The sequence below is a fragment of the Telmatherina bonti genome (genome assembly GCF_933228915.1).
Source record: "Telmatherina bonti genome assembly, chromosome: 17".
Lineage (NCBI taxonomy): Eukaryota > Metazoa > Chordata > Actinopteri > Atheriniformes > Telmatherinidae > Telmatherina > Telmatherina bonti.
In genome coordinates, this window is record NC_136615.1 from 7,691,231 (window position 1) to 7,709,450 (window position 18,220).

The window sequence follows — 18,220 nt, forward strand, 5'->3', positions numbered from 1 at the left end:
CCCCATAGACTCCCATGTTAAAAAGACCAACTTCACAGCAGAAATAAACATGTTTACAGCAGAAATAAACATGTTTATAGCAGGAAAAGACATGTTTACAGCCTGGTTTAAAAATCCATTTTAGGTTTATAGGTCAGGTTTACCTTCATGATAACTGTGAATTTTTTCCTAACTCACCCATTTAAAAGTACTTTAATCTCGAAGTTTGGCATATTTAGGGGCGTGTCCTTTTGACAGGTACCCAATCTCCTGCTTCAAGTCAGAAGAACGTAGAACAACCGCGGTTTTTAGCTAGTTAACAACGTGACTTAGCTTTAGCCCACTTACCTCCGTTAGCTGGTTATCTCCTGTTATCTCCAGGTTAGCTCAGTTAGCTTTTAGCTACAGAAAGCTCAGAGTTCGCTCGATGTCAATCATCCACCATGACGCTCACAGCCCCCCTCTCAGCTCCACCTCTTTGCCCATATTTGTATTTTCTGGGTGAGACTACGTACATGCCCCTGCCAAGATGGTGATGGTAGGAACCGCCCACCGAGCTTCAATTCAGCTCTTCAGAAACCTACGGGTGACGTCACGGAGGCTCCGCCCATCTTTTTATATACAGTCTATGGATATGTTGCCCATCGCTGCCATCGTGTCGGGGCTGCAGACACCAGCGTACCTTATATTAGCGGTTTGGCTCAGAGAACCACTGAGGGCTGCTTTGCTGTGGGTTTTGGAGGTAAAGGCTCAACATGCTGCGGGGCAGGATTTGAGGAAAAGCATCAGATGTGTTGGAGCAGGGAAACCTCTAAAACCTGCAGGACCGCAGCAGTAATAGGAAGGTGTTGAATAGTCCTGGTGCAGAGGGGAACGCAGACCCCCTCCAGTGTGTGTGATGGTTTCCTGGAGGATCATGAAGCCCGGAGAGGACAATCCCATTAGACTTCCAGAACTGGGCCAGTTCCTTTAATGTCAAACATCAGCTACAGCAGAACGGAATGCGGCCATCACTCAAACGCACGCGTCCCTTTTCTCTTCTTTAAAGAACAATTAAATGTCTCCACTGCTAACTTTCATCCCGCTTTCTCTCGCGCGCTCCAACGCACCTGCGCACTCGGGTCGTTGGGGCTCGAGGACAGAGCGCAGCGCGCGGAGGGGCTGCAGAGACCTGTCTCTTTAAGTTGGTGTCAAAGCCGATTACAGCTGATCTCGGTTGTGATTCTGTCTTCACCGTCTGTTCCGGTACTCTATTTTTATTTATCGTTGCTTCCGCCGGCGCGCGCTCCACCCTCTGCGCATCTTTACTTTTCATTTCTGTTCTTTTGACAAACAAACCTGGCTGAAGTTGCAGCACGCGGACTGGGGGGGTGAAGACCTGCTGAAAGCCGACATTAAAGCCCCTATCCGTGAAGATGCGCGCGGCGCTGCGGACGCTCCAACTTCTCCTACCATGGTAAACCCGGATTACCGGAGCCTGCAGCCGCCTTCTCTTTGCTCTCCATCGGCTTAAAATAACAGCAGCGCCAGCATATCTGGACTACCGGGCCGATGTGATGGTTTCATTTTGAAAGTTTGAAGAGAGACAGGACATAAAATGCAGAAGAGCGTGCGGTACAATGAGGGGCACGCGCTGTTTCTGTCGGTGGCGGCGCGTAAAGAGGGCACCAAGCGCGGCTTCCTCAGCAAGAAGACCACGGAGAACAGCCGCTGGGCCGAGAAGTACTTCGCTCTCTACCAGAATGTGCTCTTCTACTTCGAGAACGAGCAGAGCACGAGACCGTCGGGCATTTACCTGCTGGAGGGATGCACGTGCGAGCGGGCACCCGCGCCCAAAGTGTCCAGCATCAGCAAGGAGCCCATGGAGAAACAGCAGGTGCGTCCCGGTTCCCGATTGTTGTGGGAAAGATCCAGTTAGGCCAGTTTAAACTTTCCTTCTCTACATAAACAGTTAAACTCCATTTTTACTGTTTATGTTCTTTTATTTGTGGAAACAATAATCTGTAGTTTGCAGCAAACATGAGCTGCAGATCCTGTTTGAGTCATACTTTTACTTTTAATATTTGTATTTTTTTTTATGAATACATAAATAAATATAAACCATTTAAATTTTCTCATTTACGAAAGCAAAGCGGCCAAAAAAGGTTGTCATGCATCTTCACTGATAATGACTCAAAATATGAGTTCAGTCATGCGTTTCAACATTATTTATAGGTCAAATTAAACTCATACAGCTGTTTTTGGTGAGTTTGTGTAAAGATTGGTGTGAATTGCAGCAGGTGTTTGTAAGAAACTACATTCCACATCACCTGCTTTTGGTTCTGACAGGCAGCAGTGGAAGGAGACTTTTAAAATTCATACATGTATTTTCCTGCATGTGTAGCACATGACATCATGCTGTGCCAGTGTGCACATATTTACATAACTTTCCAGATCAGCAGCAGTTTATTTCTGAACTGCTGACAAGAATCCTACATTTAAAAAATAAGATGCATTTTCCTGAAATATTTAGCATTTTTTTTCCTGCTGTTTACAACATGGGACTTAATCTGAACATACAAATTTTACTGATGCAGCAAAACAACAATCCTTCTCTTGCAAAAAAGAACAAATCATATATTCATTATTTATTTGTAAACTATAAATAATTTTTCATATTTGAAAATCATGGTGAACTATATAAGCTTTTAAAATAGTTTAATAAAAAAAAATAAAAATCTGCTTCAGCTGTTTCCTCATCATAGATCTGCAACATTAGAGAATGAGCAGCGTCTACTGAGCTTTTTTCTTTTGGTGTGTGTGTGGGGGGGGATGGGGGTTCTGTTTTCAGTTGCTTTTATGTAAAAAAACAAAAAACAAAACAAAACCCCAAAAAACAACAAACCTTTTTGTTCTTTGTCTACAAAGTCTTGGTGGTTGGATTTTCTTAGATTTACTTCCATTTATTAGCGCTCTGGAGGTCTGGTGGGCGTGGCCTCTGCTGGGGCCCCTCTGGCCCCGCCCCTGGATGCAGGCTGTTAAATAGCCAACCTTCATCTACAGCTGTGCCTTGTTTTTTTTTACTGATTTTATTTCATCACTAACAAAAAAAGTCAGGCTGTTTTTCATGTCGGCTTAAAGAACAAACATTTCAGATGTATGTGTGTGAATAAATAGCGGCTCATCTGCACTGTTAAAGCTCCAGAAATAAGCTTCCAGCTCTAATTTCACTGTTTTCTCTTCTAATCAGATTCAAGTGTTTGAAGCTTTTAGAGTGAAAAGACATTAAAGCACTTAAACTAGAATATTTCATGCTTTTCTTCTGTATTTTATTTATTTATCTGGTACTCTGGTCGGTCAAAGCTACATGTCTTAAAATATCTTTCTGCAGCTGAATCGTGTTTTCTCAGGGCTTATGTCGACTCTGACAAATGACGACCCTGAAACAGAAATTTGTTGTCGAAGCACAGATTTAAACCTTGTCTAAACCTTAAACCACGTTAGTTAAATGTAAAGATTTTATGAGCTTTAAACAAGATCTAACAGGAACTCTACCTGAAGAATATTTAATTGTTTTGGCCTCCTGCATCGCTGACTCATGCAGTGTGTGATGACCTGCAGAATATGGATGTTTGTTAAAGCAGGTGGCATCCATGAAGGTGTGATGGTGGCTTTTTAGAGCTAATTGTAGTCTAAAAGCTTGTCATTAATGTTTTTAAAAGTTACTGAAACCCAGCAGGGAAAGTTTTAGTAAAACGTTGTATTGTCAGAAAGTCAAAGTAAAAATTTGCTGTATGTTTATGTTAAATCATAGGTTGAAATGTGAGATGAACCAAGTTAAACCTTTTACAAAATATATTTTTAATAATTTAGAACTGATATCAACCAACAAATATATATTTTTTACCATTATTGAAGCATCAGCTGTAACCTGCTGTTCTAATAAACAGACCCAGTCAAACCAGTTGTTTACAGTGGCTCTGATGGTTTATTGGTCTGTTTTAACTTTATCTGGGGCAGATCATGGTAAACCAACATGCTGTGTTCACTAAATGTCTTTCTTCTTCATCACGTATTAAGTGAAACCAAGCGGCGACATCCGGCGGTTAAAAGTGAAGCCTATGTGGAAGTACATAAAACTGCAGTTCCCCCTTCATCCACTAGGGGCTGCAAACAGAGGAAATCCCCATAGTTTCCCATATTAAAAAGACCAACTTCACAGCAGGAATAAACATGTTTACAGCAGAAATAAACATGTTTACAGCCTGGTTCAAAAATCCATTTTAGGTTTAATAGATCAGGTTTACCTTCATGACAACTGTGGGGGGAGTGAATTTTTTTCTAACTTGCCTGTTTAAAAGTAATTTAATCCCGAAGTTCGGCATATTTAGGGGCGTGTCCTTTTGATTGACAGGTGCCCGATCTCCCACTTTAAGTCAGAAGAACGTAGAACAACCGCGGTTTTTAGTCGATTAACAACATGACTTAGCTTTAGCCCGCTTACCTCCGTTAGCTGGTTAGTTCCTTTTATTTCCAGGTTAACTCAGTTAGCTCTTAGCTACAGAAAGCTCGGAGTTCGCTCGATGTCAATCATCCACCATGACGCTCACAGCCCCCCTCTCAGCTCCACCTCTTTGCCCATATTTGTATTTTCCGGGCAAGACGACACGCATGCCCCTGTCAACATGGTGATGGTAGGAACCGCCCACCGAGCTTCAGTTCAGCTCTTCAGAAACCTACGGGCGATGTCATGGAGGCTCCGTCCATTTTTTTATATACAGTCTATGAGTGAAACCCGATCTAGTGGAGTTCATGTTATTTTTATGTAACTTCAGAGGCAGAAACAAGCTAACATTTGTGATGTGGTGCTTAGCTTGTTGCTAATATAGTTTCATGTTTATTTCTACAACGTATGATAAGAACACAGCAGCACTCGTATACCAGGTGAACATAGAATGAAAATCACATAATATATTTCAATCCAGATTATATATACATTATAAATATACGTGTTACCTGAAACTTACTGTAATGTTTTGCTGTAGAAATGCTAACATTTAGCTTTCATATTGCAATAATGAACCTCTCCTGGTGTTTTTAAAGATGACCAGCACATGGGCCATGAATGAGATGATTACTTGATCGGTTATTGCTAGAAAAGTGGAAAGCATCTGGAGCTTTATTGCAGAAAACTCAGTCTGACCTGTTGTTCATGGCTTGACCGTTTGACAGCGATCACTGCCACTCCAAAATAACCCGCAAATACCGTTTCACAGACGGATGTAGATCTTCATTAATTGCTGATCATTTTCGGAAATTAGGCGCGCAAAAATGCTAAAAGTTAAAAAAAAAAAAAAAAGCAAAAAAAAACAACACACCAGACTTTAGTATTATATTATCGAAGCATACAGGCTACCAGATGATGCAAAATACCAAATGTGTGTTTTTTTTTTCCCCCAACAACAACGAACAATGCGGTCAAATCCCTGTAAAACTACTGGTTTTTGTTGTAACCTTTAACAACCAGTTAGAGGCAGAGTTTGCTGTTGGGCAGCGGCCTTGGACGTTTTACAGCAGCCATTGACAAAGCCCCTGGAGAAACGGCAACTGCAGCGACTTTTGCTGTTTGCAGTTTTTGGATCTTGGCGTTTCTCAAAGCAGTCGCTCTGGAACTGGTTTCAAAGTGTGGAGAAAATGTAAGGAGCCGTACCATTGGCTGAAAGCAAACACGCCTGGTTAGCTGATGAATCTGTCAGTCGTAAATTTGATTGACAGATTAATCAACCAATGGTGACATTTGTTGACCTGCAACGTCAGAAGAGTCTGAAAATCCACCGTACAGATTTCTTTCACAATTTCAGAGAAGTTCACAAATGAGAAGCAGGTTGTAAATGCACACTCAGCAATTCATATGATCTGTGGATATATATTACAAATAGGGCCTTGAGGATATGCTTTTGTCCCGATTCGATCCCGATTTTTTTGGGTGCCGATTCGATTTAAATCTAAAAAATTCTTCAATATTGATGATTTTTGAAGATTAAAAACAAAATAAAATTTATGAAACTTATTTTTCCTAGTAATTTTTCTTGATTTCAGTTCGGAGAAAACAACACATTCTGCTGCTATAATGTCCAAGAAGACAAGTAAAAAGATCAATAAAACCAATAAAAATGACAAAAACTTGATTGTGAATTAATTTTATTTAACTGAAAAAAATACATTTTTTAAACAAAAAAAAAATCAATTTTAAAAATTGTGAAACAAAAACACCCTGATTTTCGATTTTTCTATTAATTTTTCCCTCCCCTAATTACAAGTGTACCTTAAAATTATATCTGAGAAGCAGAGTGTGTGAATTTGAAACAGAAATTGTGCATTTCTGAGTATTAGTTTAACACGTCCATAATTATTTGTGAGGAGAGTTTGTTTTCAGAGAACATTATTAGATCAATGGGAGCTAATTTTAAACGACCCATATTCCTTTTTTATGCCGCCTCAGTGGCTCCAGATGTTCCGTCCAATCAGCAGCAGCTGCATCATGTAGAAAACTCATCTTACTCGCCCCATGTGCAGAGAGAGCCTTTTAATTTTTTGGATACAAAGTGGATTTTATCAGTTAATCTCCTCATCCATATGCAGGTAATCTGTCACACCTTGTTAGACATTCCCCTCCTGTTACCTGTGCTTACCGCCGTGCTTACCGCCGTACTTACCGCCGTACTTACCGAGGCCAAACGGGTTCGTTCGCAGTTCAGTGTAGAAGTGATTAACTGGATCAAAGGCTCAATGTGACGGAACATGATTTAACACTTTTATAAAAGGGTTTATTTATAGACAAACATCAGTTCATGGAAACTAATGCCATTATTTATTTAAATTTCACCTTTAAAATGTACAAATGGCAGATCTGAATATTTTCTGCTGTGAATTGTGAGATCCAGATTATGGTGTCAGGATTCTCGACGCCAGCAGTTTCACTCCCATGCAGCTTTTAACAGGGTTAATGATTATTTATTTTATCTTTACCTGCAGGGAAATGATGAAATATGCATCATAAATAATGTCTGAACAGTTTAGAACAAACGTTTGTGCCTGAAACACCAGCAGGTAACGATGTTATGGTTGCTTTTGGCCTCGGCAGTGACAACAGGTCTGATGAACTCCTGGTGTTGAGTTCTGTTTGTTTCTGCATTGAGCATCCGAACCAGAGGACCAGATGGGAACACTTGGGACCAAAGAGCATGGTCAGACGGCAGAGACCTGCTCTGTTTGGACTCAGAAGCCACATTCAGTCCGTCTGACTCCACGTCCCCGACATGCACACAGACACACACTCTGCCAGCTGAAGATGGTGAAAGAGGACAGTGCTGTTAATCTGCGTCCCTGCAGTGTGACAGTCTGGCATTAGCGCCACGGGGGACTGCAGTCAGTTAACTCCTCACGTCAGCTGCTGAACCCCTGATGCAGTGGGTTAGTAGGAGTTGGTGTCGGGTTGTGTTAGAGGGGAGTTCGCTGTGACGGCATGTTGTCCCAACGCACCGCTGTTTCAGCTTTCAGCCGTGGAAGGAGGAGTGAAAGTCCCGCCGTCGTGCAGAGGAGCGAGACCGGATCAAAGTGGCTGATTTGGACATTTTTATTCTAGTTTTCACATAGAACGGATCAGTATTTGTGTAAACAACTTTTAAAAAGGAAATGTAAGCAAAGAGTTGCCAGCCCTTTTCACACTGCTTGTTCTACGCGAATCTCTTTGTTCAAGTCGAAGTTTTGGTCGTGGATATGGGAGCCATCGTTGTAACAATTGGTCATCCAGTCAGATGACTCAGCAGCTGCATTTACATGGAAAACCTGTGGTCCAATCGAACATCCAATCAGAATAAAAATGTCATAAACATGTCAGCTGATCTGATCTGGAAGTGTTTTCCATCCGATCAGATCAGCAGGAAAAATGACCATCAATCGACTGCTGATCATTTCTGTGCTTGAACTGCATCTAGAACAGAACAGACACAGTGCTTTTGGTAAAAACTGAAAGAGTTAAAGATTATTAAACATTTAGACGGTCAAAAGGTTCAAAACTTAAAAAAAAGAAACTTTATTTTGAAATAATACCCATTGCACATGTGAAGCATTATGATGGTATTCAACCTGTCTGTGTAAACAAACTGATCAAATCCCTGTAAATATGTCAGCTGGAATCTGATTTGATTTTCAATCAGACAAAAAAAATTTTCAGGTAAATGTAACTGATGTCAAAGTGAAAGTAAATGGTGAAATTGGTTGCTAAAAGACACCCTTTTTGCAGATCTATCGGTGGCTAATTCAGCGTCCATTTTTCATCCAACCTGTTGTTACGACCCCGCTGGAGTTTGTCCAGGGGTACAAAGGGGTGTTAACACTAACATAAGAAAACCAGGAAGATGGACAAACGAAGGCTTTATTTAGGACCCACTTGTCCTTAAAAAAAACATCAAAAGTCACAAACCAAAAGCCAAAACAAGCTCAACAACAAAAGCATAAACCAAAGCTGGCACCAGCCCAGCTATAATCACAGAAATGTTCACTAAACAACAAACAGTCAACCTCATTCACTGACAGAATGAGTGGCAAGCTGTGGCACCAAGGCTCAACCAAACAGCTGCCCTGAACGAAGGTCGTTGGCCGCCTTTATTCTGGTGCTCAGAAGAAGGCCCGGCCAATCAAGGGTAGGTGGGTGTGTGGACAACCAATCAGCATCCAGCACATCAGTCTGAGGGCGGTGCCAGGAAGAAAACCAGGTGTATCCAGTCACCCAGGTGATGATGGTCTGAATGATGATCAGCTAGATGACAGGCCATGGGCTGTAACACTGTACGGTGAGATCTCTCCAGCCAGTCTTATAATTCCTGTCACATCTTTTGCTCCATCCCTCCCTCTCTTTCTCTTTTATCAAAGTCTTTTTGCACTTCTTTGCTATATAAGTCACAATATGTGTTCAAAATGGCAGGTGTGTTCATATCCGTTTGCTAGCATGTGATGCGGAAACTGCAATGTCAACCATGAAGAAGTTGTATAGTGACGTTATTGTAGCCTCAGGATACTACAGGGTAGCGACGGCTCCAGAGAGGCACATAATGGAGGTCATATGAGTCTAAAATGCAGAGTTTTAGGGTCAGAAAATTCTGTAGTTTGTCTTTAAAGGCCCATTTATGCACAAACGGATGGACAGTTTTGTCGATGTGCCGTGTCGGGGTTAGCTAGGAAGTGTTGAGTTGTATGACTGACACACCAAGTGCAAGGAACAAACCAGAGAAGAGCAACAGAAAGGAGACGATGTAGAAATATAAAAAGCACCTAAAGAAGAAACAGAAGAAGTTGAAAACAGCAAAAATCTTCCGTTTTATTTTGTCTTCCAGTGTTTTTCAACGGTTGTAAACTACTTTCATAGCGACGCGTTAATGCTAGCAACCCACTAAAAGAGGTGAACTCTGACCTCAGCGCTGCCCACTAGTGGATGAACTGAATCAACCACAGCACAGTAAAAGACAGAAAAGATGAAAGATGGAACTATAAGGACGTGAAGTATTGCAACTTTGAAATGAACATTTACGCACGTAAGGAAGCAGAAATGAACCTTATGACAAACAAACTCCAGAATTTATCGATTCAGCTTAAAGGGTTCCTATGATGGTGTTTGGAGTTTTTTTTTTTTGTTTTTTTTTTTGTTTTTTTTTTTTTGTCTTGTCCAGCATTTAGGCAAGCAGAATGATGGTCTGGATGCTGTGTTCTGCTGAGCAAATTTTCTCTGCCAAGGGAAGCTTTATAGATATAATGATCCCCTTGACTTTCTGATTTTTTATTTTATTTCTATGTTTATTTTGTATTGTTGTTTGAATTGTAGAGTTTGTACTGCTGGACCAGAGAGGACAGACAAAAGACAGAAAGAGAAAGGAGAAGAAACACCTCATAAGAAAAGGGAAAGAGATAAAGGGAGAGAAAAGGGAGAGAAAAAAACAACAACTACCCTACCCCCCACAAACTCATGCTCCACTACACTCCCCATAAACCCCCCACATATAAACCACCACACACTTCCTACACCCCACACACTCATGTACTATCACAGTCCCCTAAACCTCCACCCCAACACCCCTCACCCCCTATACCTTCATGTACCGCTACAATCCTCTATACACACCCCGCATATACACCACCGCACTCCCTCATACGTACACCCCCACACATACATGCCTCAACACACTCCCACATACACGCACCCCTACCCCCCATACATTCATGTACCACTACACTCCTCCATACACACCCCATATATACACAGGCACCCCCCCATCCTCAACTATCTTGGGCCCGGGTCCCTCTGCCGGGCACCAGGGCACGGACCCGCCCCCACTGCAGCGGCAGGTCCAGGTCAGCCCAACCCCCCCACGGCAGGGCCGACCCCCCATCCCCGAGAAGCAGGGGACAGCCCCGGGCACCGGAGCCCAGGACCCGCACCCCGCCCACCCCACAGCGGCACGGCCACCCGTCACGGAGCCAATACCCGCCGATCCAGCCCCCGCCAGCGACCTCGCCCCACCGCCAAAAGGCAACTCCAACCATTGATCAACCCAAGGCCTCCCGCCAGGTCTGGAAACCTAGCCCCCCCAGTAATGAAGCAGCCAAGATCCCCGTCCAGGGGTCCACCCCAGACCCATAGCCACCTGAGCCACCCAGCCAGTCCCCAGCCCCGAGCGGGATGAGGTCACATCCCCCCCCTACACTAAGTGATGGAGCTGATCACAGGAGACCAGAGAGAGTGAAATTCCTTTGAGGAGGCAGACATCATTTCCATGCTGATGTAATCTAATAACAGATTTCTAAACTGCTGGATACACAGATTCTGTTTGCTTTTCCAGTTCACAAGGATAGTTTTCTTTGCAATGCACAGGCTGCTGAGGATTGGTTTTGCTAAATTAAACCCTATGTTATTTTCACCTAAGTGACTCAATAGGCACAGTTTGGGGTTTGCAGGGATATTACATTTAAACCAGTCTGACAGATCTTTACATACCTGGAGCCAGAATCTCTGGACAGGTGGACAAGACCATAAGGCATGGTAGTAGCTGTCAATCATGTTGTCAATACAGTGTGAACAGATATGTGAGTGTAACAGACCCATCTTGAACATCCTGTGTCCCGTATAATGAGTTCTGTGTAGAATTTTGAATTGTATTAATTGCATGCTTGAATTCTTAGTCATTTTGAATGTGTTTAAGCAGATTTGTGACCATTCATTTTGATTGAAGTTGCTGGATAAGTCTGCTTCCCATTTAGAAGTTGGGAGAGAGATGGAATCTTCTAGCTTCAATAGTAATCTGTATATTTTGGATAGTAGCTTTGGGGCCTTAAGCTTTAGGAATTCTGCAACCCTTATAGGTAACTGTAAGTTTAGTTGATCAGTGGTGTATTTCTTACTTATGATAGATTTAAGTTGGTGGTATTCTAAGAATTTGGTGCTGCTGAATTCATACCGTGAAGAAATTGCATCAAATGGCAGAAAGTTTCCATTTTCTACTATATGTTCTAACTGCTTTACTCCTTTATTCTTCCACCGAGGGAAGTTTATCATCTTTTTGTTTTGCAGGAAGTCAGGATTGTTCCAGATGGGTGTGAGCTTACATGGAATAAGCGCAGACTTGGTTACTTTCAGGAATTCCCACCAAGCCGTTAAACTGGAGCTGATGTTAATGCTTTTAAAACACTTATATGACTTGACAGTTGAGCTGATGAATGGTAAATCAGAGATGACTAAATCCTCACACAATGCTTGCTCAACATCCAGCCATGGCTCATCCAAAGAACTTGGATTAAGCCACTTGGAGATGCATTGCAGCCTATTACATAAGAAATATTGATTAAAATTTGGCAGGTCCAACCCACCTCTGTCTTTGGTCTGTTGTAAAGTTTTTAGACTAATGCGGGATGGCTTGTTTTTCCAGAGAAATCTGGATATGTGGGAGTCTAGTGATTTAAACCAAGTGGAGGATGGTCTGATGGGAACCATTGAGAAAAGGTAATTACCTTTTGGTAAAACCATCATTTTAACAGTGGAAACCCTCCCCATAAGTGATATGGGCAAGCGGTTCCACCTTGAGAGGTCATCCTCTACTGTTTTTATTAGCTGATCATGATTTAACTTTATTAGTTCGGTTAGTCTGGGAGAGATTATTATACCTAAATAACTAATATTTCCTGACTGTATAGTGGTGTTAGATATGTTTTTAAAGTCACAGTTAATGGGCATTGCTGTAGTCTTTAACCAGTTAATAGAATAGTCTGATATTGAAGAGAATGTATTAATTAGTGTGATTGTTTGAGAAAGTGTTGTTTGTGAGTTGTTAAGGAAAAGTAAAATGTCATCTGCGTAAAGACTAATTTTATGTTCAATATTTTTAGCTTGAATTCCTTTGATTTCTGGGTTTTGTCTTATGGCAGCTGCCAGAGGTTCAATAAAAATGGCAAAGAGTGATGGAGAAAGTGGGCAGCCCTGTCTGGTGCCTCTCTGTAAGCAGAAGTTTGGAGAAGTTTTGTCATTAGTCTTCACACATGCATTTGGGTTGTTGTATAATATTTTTATCCAGTCAATAAATGATGACCCAAACCCAAATTCTTTTAAAGTTGCAAATAAAAGTTTCCAGTTTACACGGTCAAATGCTTTTTCTGCATCTAAAGATATAACTGTGGACTTCAGATTGTGTAGAGTTGAATAATCTATTATGTTAATTAATCTGTGCATGTTAGTGTAGGAATGTCTACCTTTTATAAAGCCTGTTTGATCAGGGTGAATAATGGAAGGGGTTATTTTCTCTATCCTTCTGGCTAGAGCTTTGCTGATTATTTTGAGATCTACGTTTATTAATGAAATTGGACGGTAACTGGATGGGAGTGTAGGGTCCTTTCCTGGTTTTAATAGGACTGAAATATTCGCCAAGTTCATATTGGAGGGTATTTTTTGCTTTTCCTTTATTTCTAATACCATGCTGTAAAAGGTTGGAGCCAGTGTGGTCCAGAATTCTTTGTAGAATTCAGCTGGATAACCATCTGGACCCGGTGCTTTATTATTTGGCATACGGTGGAGAGCTTCATGGAGCTCATGAACTGAAATAGGTGAATCTAGAGCCATTTTATTTTCCTGATTTATTTTAGGAAGATTGATGCTGCTAAGAAATTGGTTAATATTCTCATCTGTTGGATTTATTTGTGATGAATATAATGCTTTGTAAAATTCTTTGAAAGTATTGTTTATCATGTCAGGATCATGGCTGATATTTCCTTCTGAATCTTTTATAGAGGAAATTGTTGTTTTCTCCTTATTTGCCTTTAGTTGGTTAGCCAGGAACTTTCCAGATTTGTTACCATGTTCAAAATTGTCCAATCGAAGTCTTTGCACCATGAATTGTGTTCTTTTATCTATTATTTCATTAAGTTCTAATTTGGCTTTTCTAATATCATTCAGTGTGTGTTCTTCTGGGGAGACATGGTAAGCTTCCTCTAGTGATTTAATTCTGAGTTCTAATTCTGATGTTCTCAAAGTTTCCTTCTTTTTCTTATGGGAAGAGAAGGATATTATTTTCCCTCTCATTACTGCTTTTCCTGCTTCCCACAGAACACACGCTGAAGTTTCTGGTCTGTTATTGTTTTCTAGATATGAGGACCATTCTCTTTTAAAGTAACTGATAAACTCAGAATCTGTAAGTAATGATGTATTAAATCTCCAGTTTCTAGTGGCTGGCTTACAGTTTTTACTTCTAAGGGTTAATGATACAGGTGCATGATCACTGATGATTATGGGATGGATCTTTATCTCTGATATGTCCCTCATGAGTGAACTGCTGATTAGGAAGTAGTCTAGTCTAGAATAGGTATGGTGAACTGAAGAGAAGAAAGTGTATTCTCTCAGTGTCGGGTGATGAGAACGCCATGCATCGCAAAGACCAAAATCCTTCATGTACTGTTTAACCGTTTCAGCTGATTTCCAACCTCGATACTTCCCTGATGAACTGTATTTGTCAAGAATAACATTTAAGTCCCCTGCTACAATGATTGTGTTATCTAAGTGATCATAGAGCGAAGTAAAGAGGGAGTGAAAAAAGGAGGAGTCATCAACATTTGGGCCATAAACGTTTGCAATAGTTAACTTAACATTTTGAATAGATAATGTAACTATTAAAAATCTGCCTTCTGGATCTGTGATTGTTTGATCAATGTCAAATTTTAAACTTTTATTAATAAGAGTGGCTACTCCTCTTTGTCTGGAATTATAGCAAGCTGAGTAAACATGTGGAAACTGGTCCGTTGAAAGATTTATTGTTGAATTAGATAAATGAGTCTCCTGCAGGAGAACGATGTCTGCCTTCATTTCACGCATCCGATTAAGAATTTTTAACCTCTTCTCTCTTGTACCAGCTCCACGCACATTCCAAGAGACAAACCTCAGTGCATCCATAAACCAACAAAAACGAAGACTATCTGCATATTACAAACCTCAGTGTATCCATAAACCAGCAGAGATGGAGGTTATGTGCATATTACCACAGCGTGTGTCTGTGTGTAACCCGCTGCTTGTGCGCCTGTCAGCTGTGTGCGGTACCTGGATCTGCGCGTTAAGTGTCTCTATGTGTGCTTTCCTCATACTGAACTGTGAGTGTATGTGTGAATCATGCATAACGTTGTGTCCGATGTTTAATCTTGTGCGTGCGCCATGAAACATATAAATAGAGAAGTAGGTGACATTACTGATAAAAGTGAAAGGGTTCAAACAAAGAAAAGTGAAAAGAGAAAAAAGTGACCGTGCCAAAGGAAGAAAATAATGTAAAAGAAACATCCGTGACGAGAACGGTGTAGCAGAGACGGGTGGAGAAAATACTGATAATTATTCTGAAACCACAGTATTACAAATATGGCATAACTTATTTAAGATTTAAGATTATTAAGGAACATACCAACAAGTCAGTAGAGCCACGTAGTGATGTTTGGGTCGCGGTACAACTGTCCATTGATAAATAATTTATCCACGGCGATGACAGCGTGAGCTCCTTCGGCGATGGATTTTCTCCTGATAGGGAACAAAACTCTCCGCCGATCCAGGATCTCTCTTGGAAACTGGTCATTAACTGCATAATGAAGGCCCCGAAGTTCACGGCCCTGACTCTTCACCTGCTCCTTTTGTGTGTAGTTAACAAACTTGGCTACGATGGGCTGTGGCCGGCCGGCTCCGGGTTTCCTTCCGCCCAGACGGTGAACTCGGTGAAAGGCGATTTTCCCCACCGTTTCTTCCGGGAGCTTTAGATGAGTCAGGATGAAGTTTTTGACTGTGGTCTCGGGGTCCTCATCTGCTTGTTCTGGAATCCCTGCAAACACCAAGTTGTCCCTCATGCTTCTGGCTTGCAGATCCAGCACCGCTTCCTTCATCTTCTTGTTCTCCTCGGAGACTCTGGTCAATCCCTCGGTGAGGGATTTAACCGACTCTCTGAGGACCGCGTTTTCTGTGGCCAGTGTTTCCACTTGCTTCTGGCTGAATTCCAGTGATTCCCGCAAGGCCTGAAACTCTTTGTGGAGAATCTCCACCAGGCTCAAGCGCGCATCGAAACTACTGAGCTTTTTATCGATAGAAATAAGAACATCGGTCGTGTCGTTCCCCGGCGACGAAATGGCTCCGGATGAATCCTCATTCCGCTGTCTTTTAGCCTGAGATGATGCGGCTGGGGTCGATGTTTGCTTTGGCTTCCCCATGACAACTCTGTCGAAACACTGATCTATGAAGTCCGTCAGGCTGGCCAAATCCTCCTCGTTGTGCTCCAGAATGCACCTTAAAGGGACACTATTTACCTACTTAGGAGAATGTTCAAATTAATTTCAGATTAATTTGGCAAAACGCACACATTAATAAATGAATGAATGAATAGTTTACGTTTGCCTAGTGGGACTCCGCCGTCTCAACCTCACTACTTACCTACAGCATTACGTCACTTACCTGCGTCCTCCCCGTCACTTTTTTTAGAAAAACTTTTAATGGATGAAAGAATCACTAATTTAAAGAGGTCCTATGATGGTATTTGGAGTTTTCTGAGCTTTCTACAGTGTTACAGTGTTGAATCCTCATCAGACATGTGAACGACACTGTTTTTTTTATCACCTAAACGCATGTTTGAGTTTGAGTTTGAGTTCCAGCACTCTCTCTGTTCGGTTTCCATGGCGACGAAAAACGCGTCGTTTTAGAGAGTTTTTTCTACGTGGAAATCCTTGTGACGTCCCGGGGGATAAGGTTGGGTGATTGGTTACCTTCTACTGGTTAACAAGGGCATGTACAAATACATCAGGCGGGTGGAAAACGTGGGATAAAGTTATTTCCAACGATGGCTGGTGAGTTTACCAAAGAGAGACATCCTGCTGCATTCGTTGCTGTGGGTTGCTGTTTTCCACTTCGTTTTCAGGCTCTGATTCAGGTTCCAACATGTAGGGCTGTATGCTATGTGTTGACATTGTATTTTGTTTTTTTATTGAGTTCATATTAGCCTAATCCTTCTGTTTATGACGGCGAAAGCAGGTGCGGTGCGCGCTCCCGATGTAGTGCAGTGGTGGGAGGCGGGGCTTAATGCGGAAGAGTCTCAATCCACTCGTTTTGCCCACAGGCTGATCTGACAGCCTACGGAGAGGGTCGGTCTGAAGTAAATAAAGAGATTTGTGACAATAACTCAATCAATCCCAGCCCTTCTGGTCTCAGAAATAAAAATAAATTAGCCTGAAATGCACATAATAGTTCTACTTTAAAAAAGCTTTGTACTCTGTAACAGTCATGTTGAAGGACTGATCAACTTTGAGCACTTTTTATTAATTATCACTTCGTTCCACATGTAAAGAAAGACATTGTGGTTAAAAGGACTCAATCTGCTTCAGAACTGCAGCTTGAAATTAATCATTGCGCTAAATGTGTTAAATTTCCCAACATTAAAACCTTTTTATTCCTCTGATATCCCAGCAAGGCTCTTTAATATCTGTTGCTTCAGCAATTGGATAGTTTCTGAAATGTTGCTTCTACCCTTGTAGGCGAGGTTGTCGAGTTAACGGCTGAACTTTTAGCCTCATTCAGTGGTGCGTTCACTGGCAGTCTCGATAAAAGGCTTTTCAGTCACATTTTCTGACATGCTTTGCTGTCTGGCAGGAAAACAGATGTGAAAGATCTGCTTTATTTGGGAGTTTGGTTGAATTTAGAAACGCTGGCGCTTCTGCAGAGCTCATTGAAGCCACATTATCCATGCGTGTCAGTACAGTTTTAAGACTTTGATTTGGCTTGGACTGACATGTTTACACGCCTGGTTTTGCTGGGACATGTAAACATGCTCAGAATAAATGTGTTGAGACAAGAACGGGATGGAATCTCTGCATTAAAGCTCAACATCTGTGAAGGTTCATGCAGCAGTAAATGTTTTCTGCTCTTTGAGTCCTCATATTTATTCCTACATCATGCTTCCCCAGGTGGGGCTTTATGGGGACAAATGTCCGGGTTTAAACACTCGCCGCTTTGTTTGTACGGCGATTCTGACTGAAATGAGCTGCAGGATGTTGAGGTTCAGCGTCTGTCTGAAAGAAAACCTGCTGCTTTCTGCACCACATGCTCATGCAATGGTCCAGAACGTCGTGGCGGATCGGCACCAGTTAGATTTGGAGTCAATTCTTTGCTGTAGCTGATGATGTAAGTGCACTCGGGTATCGTGCATTACTGTGGCCACTGGCCAGCGGGGCCAGCGGGGGGTTGGGGGGCAGTTGTACTCAGCCATGCTGCAGATTAATCAAACATAATCTGGGAGCACCCTCTGATGTAGCTGCCTCTGAACAGTTGCAGCTTGGCTCAGAGTCCTTCTCCGGCTTTACGGAGTTATGAAAACATGCTGGTTGACTGGACGCTTGCTGTCTTCACCGTTTGTTGGCATTTTAAAGTTTCTGTTGTCTGGTCGCAGAAGCAGCTGGTTCAGGTGGGAGATCCAAACACCATCCAGATTTTCTTGAGGTATTCCCAGTTGTTTCCAGTCCATAATGGATATAAAGTCCCGCCAGTGAGTCCTGGATCTGTCTGGAGTCTCTTCTCAATAAGATGGGCCCAGAAAGGCCTAGTTGGAGCGATTCTGGTGCACAAATCACATCTGCTGACTCCTTCCTTTAAAGAGCTGTATGCCAGCTTCCCTGAAGATGTGGTAGCTCCTCACCAGATCTGTCATGTCTGAAC

The 18,220-nt window shown here is 42.0% G+C and overlaps 1 protein-coding gene across 1 annotated transcript in view; it reads left to right on the forward strand.

Moving 5' to 3' along the window:
• Positions 1-1,576: 1,576 nt before the first annotated feature.
• rasgrf2a (Ras protein-specific guanine nucleotide-releasing factor 2a) overlaps positions 1,577-18,220 on the forward strand; it is a gene marked incomplete at both ends in the record, with an annotated part of 56,931 nt that continues 40,287 nt past the window's right edge. Inside the window, one exon of the mRNA XM_079256988.1 lies at positions 1,577-1,855. Within this exon, the coding sequence (XP_079113114.1) occupies positions 1,577-1,855 (279 nt within the window). The remainder of the gene's footprint in view (positions 1,856-18,220) is intronic.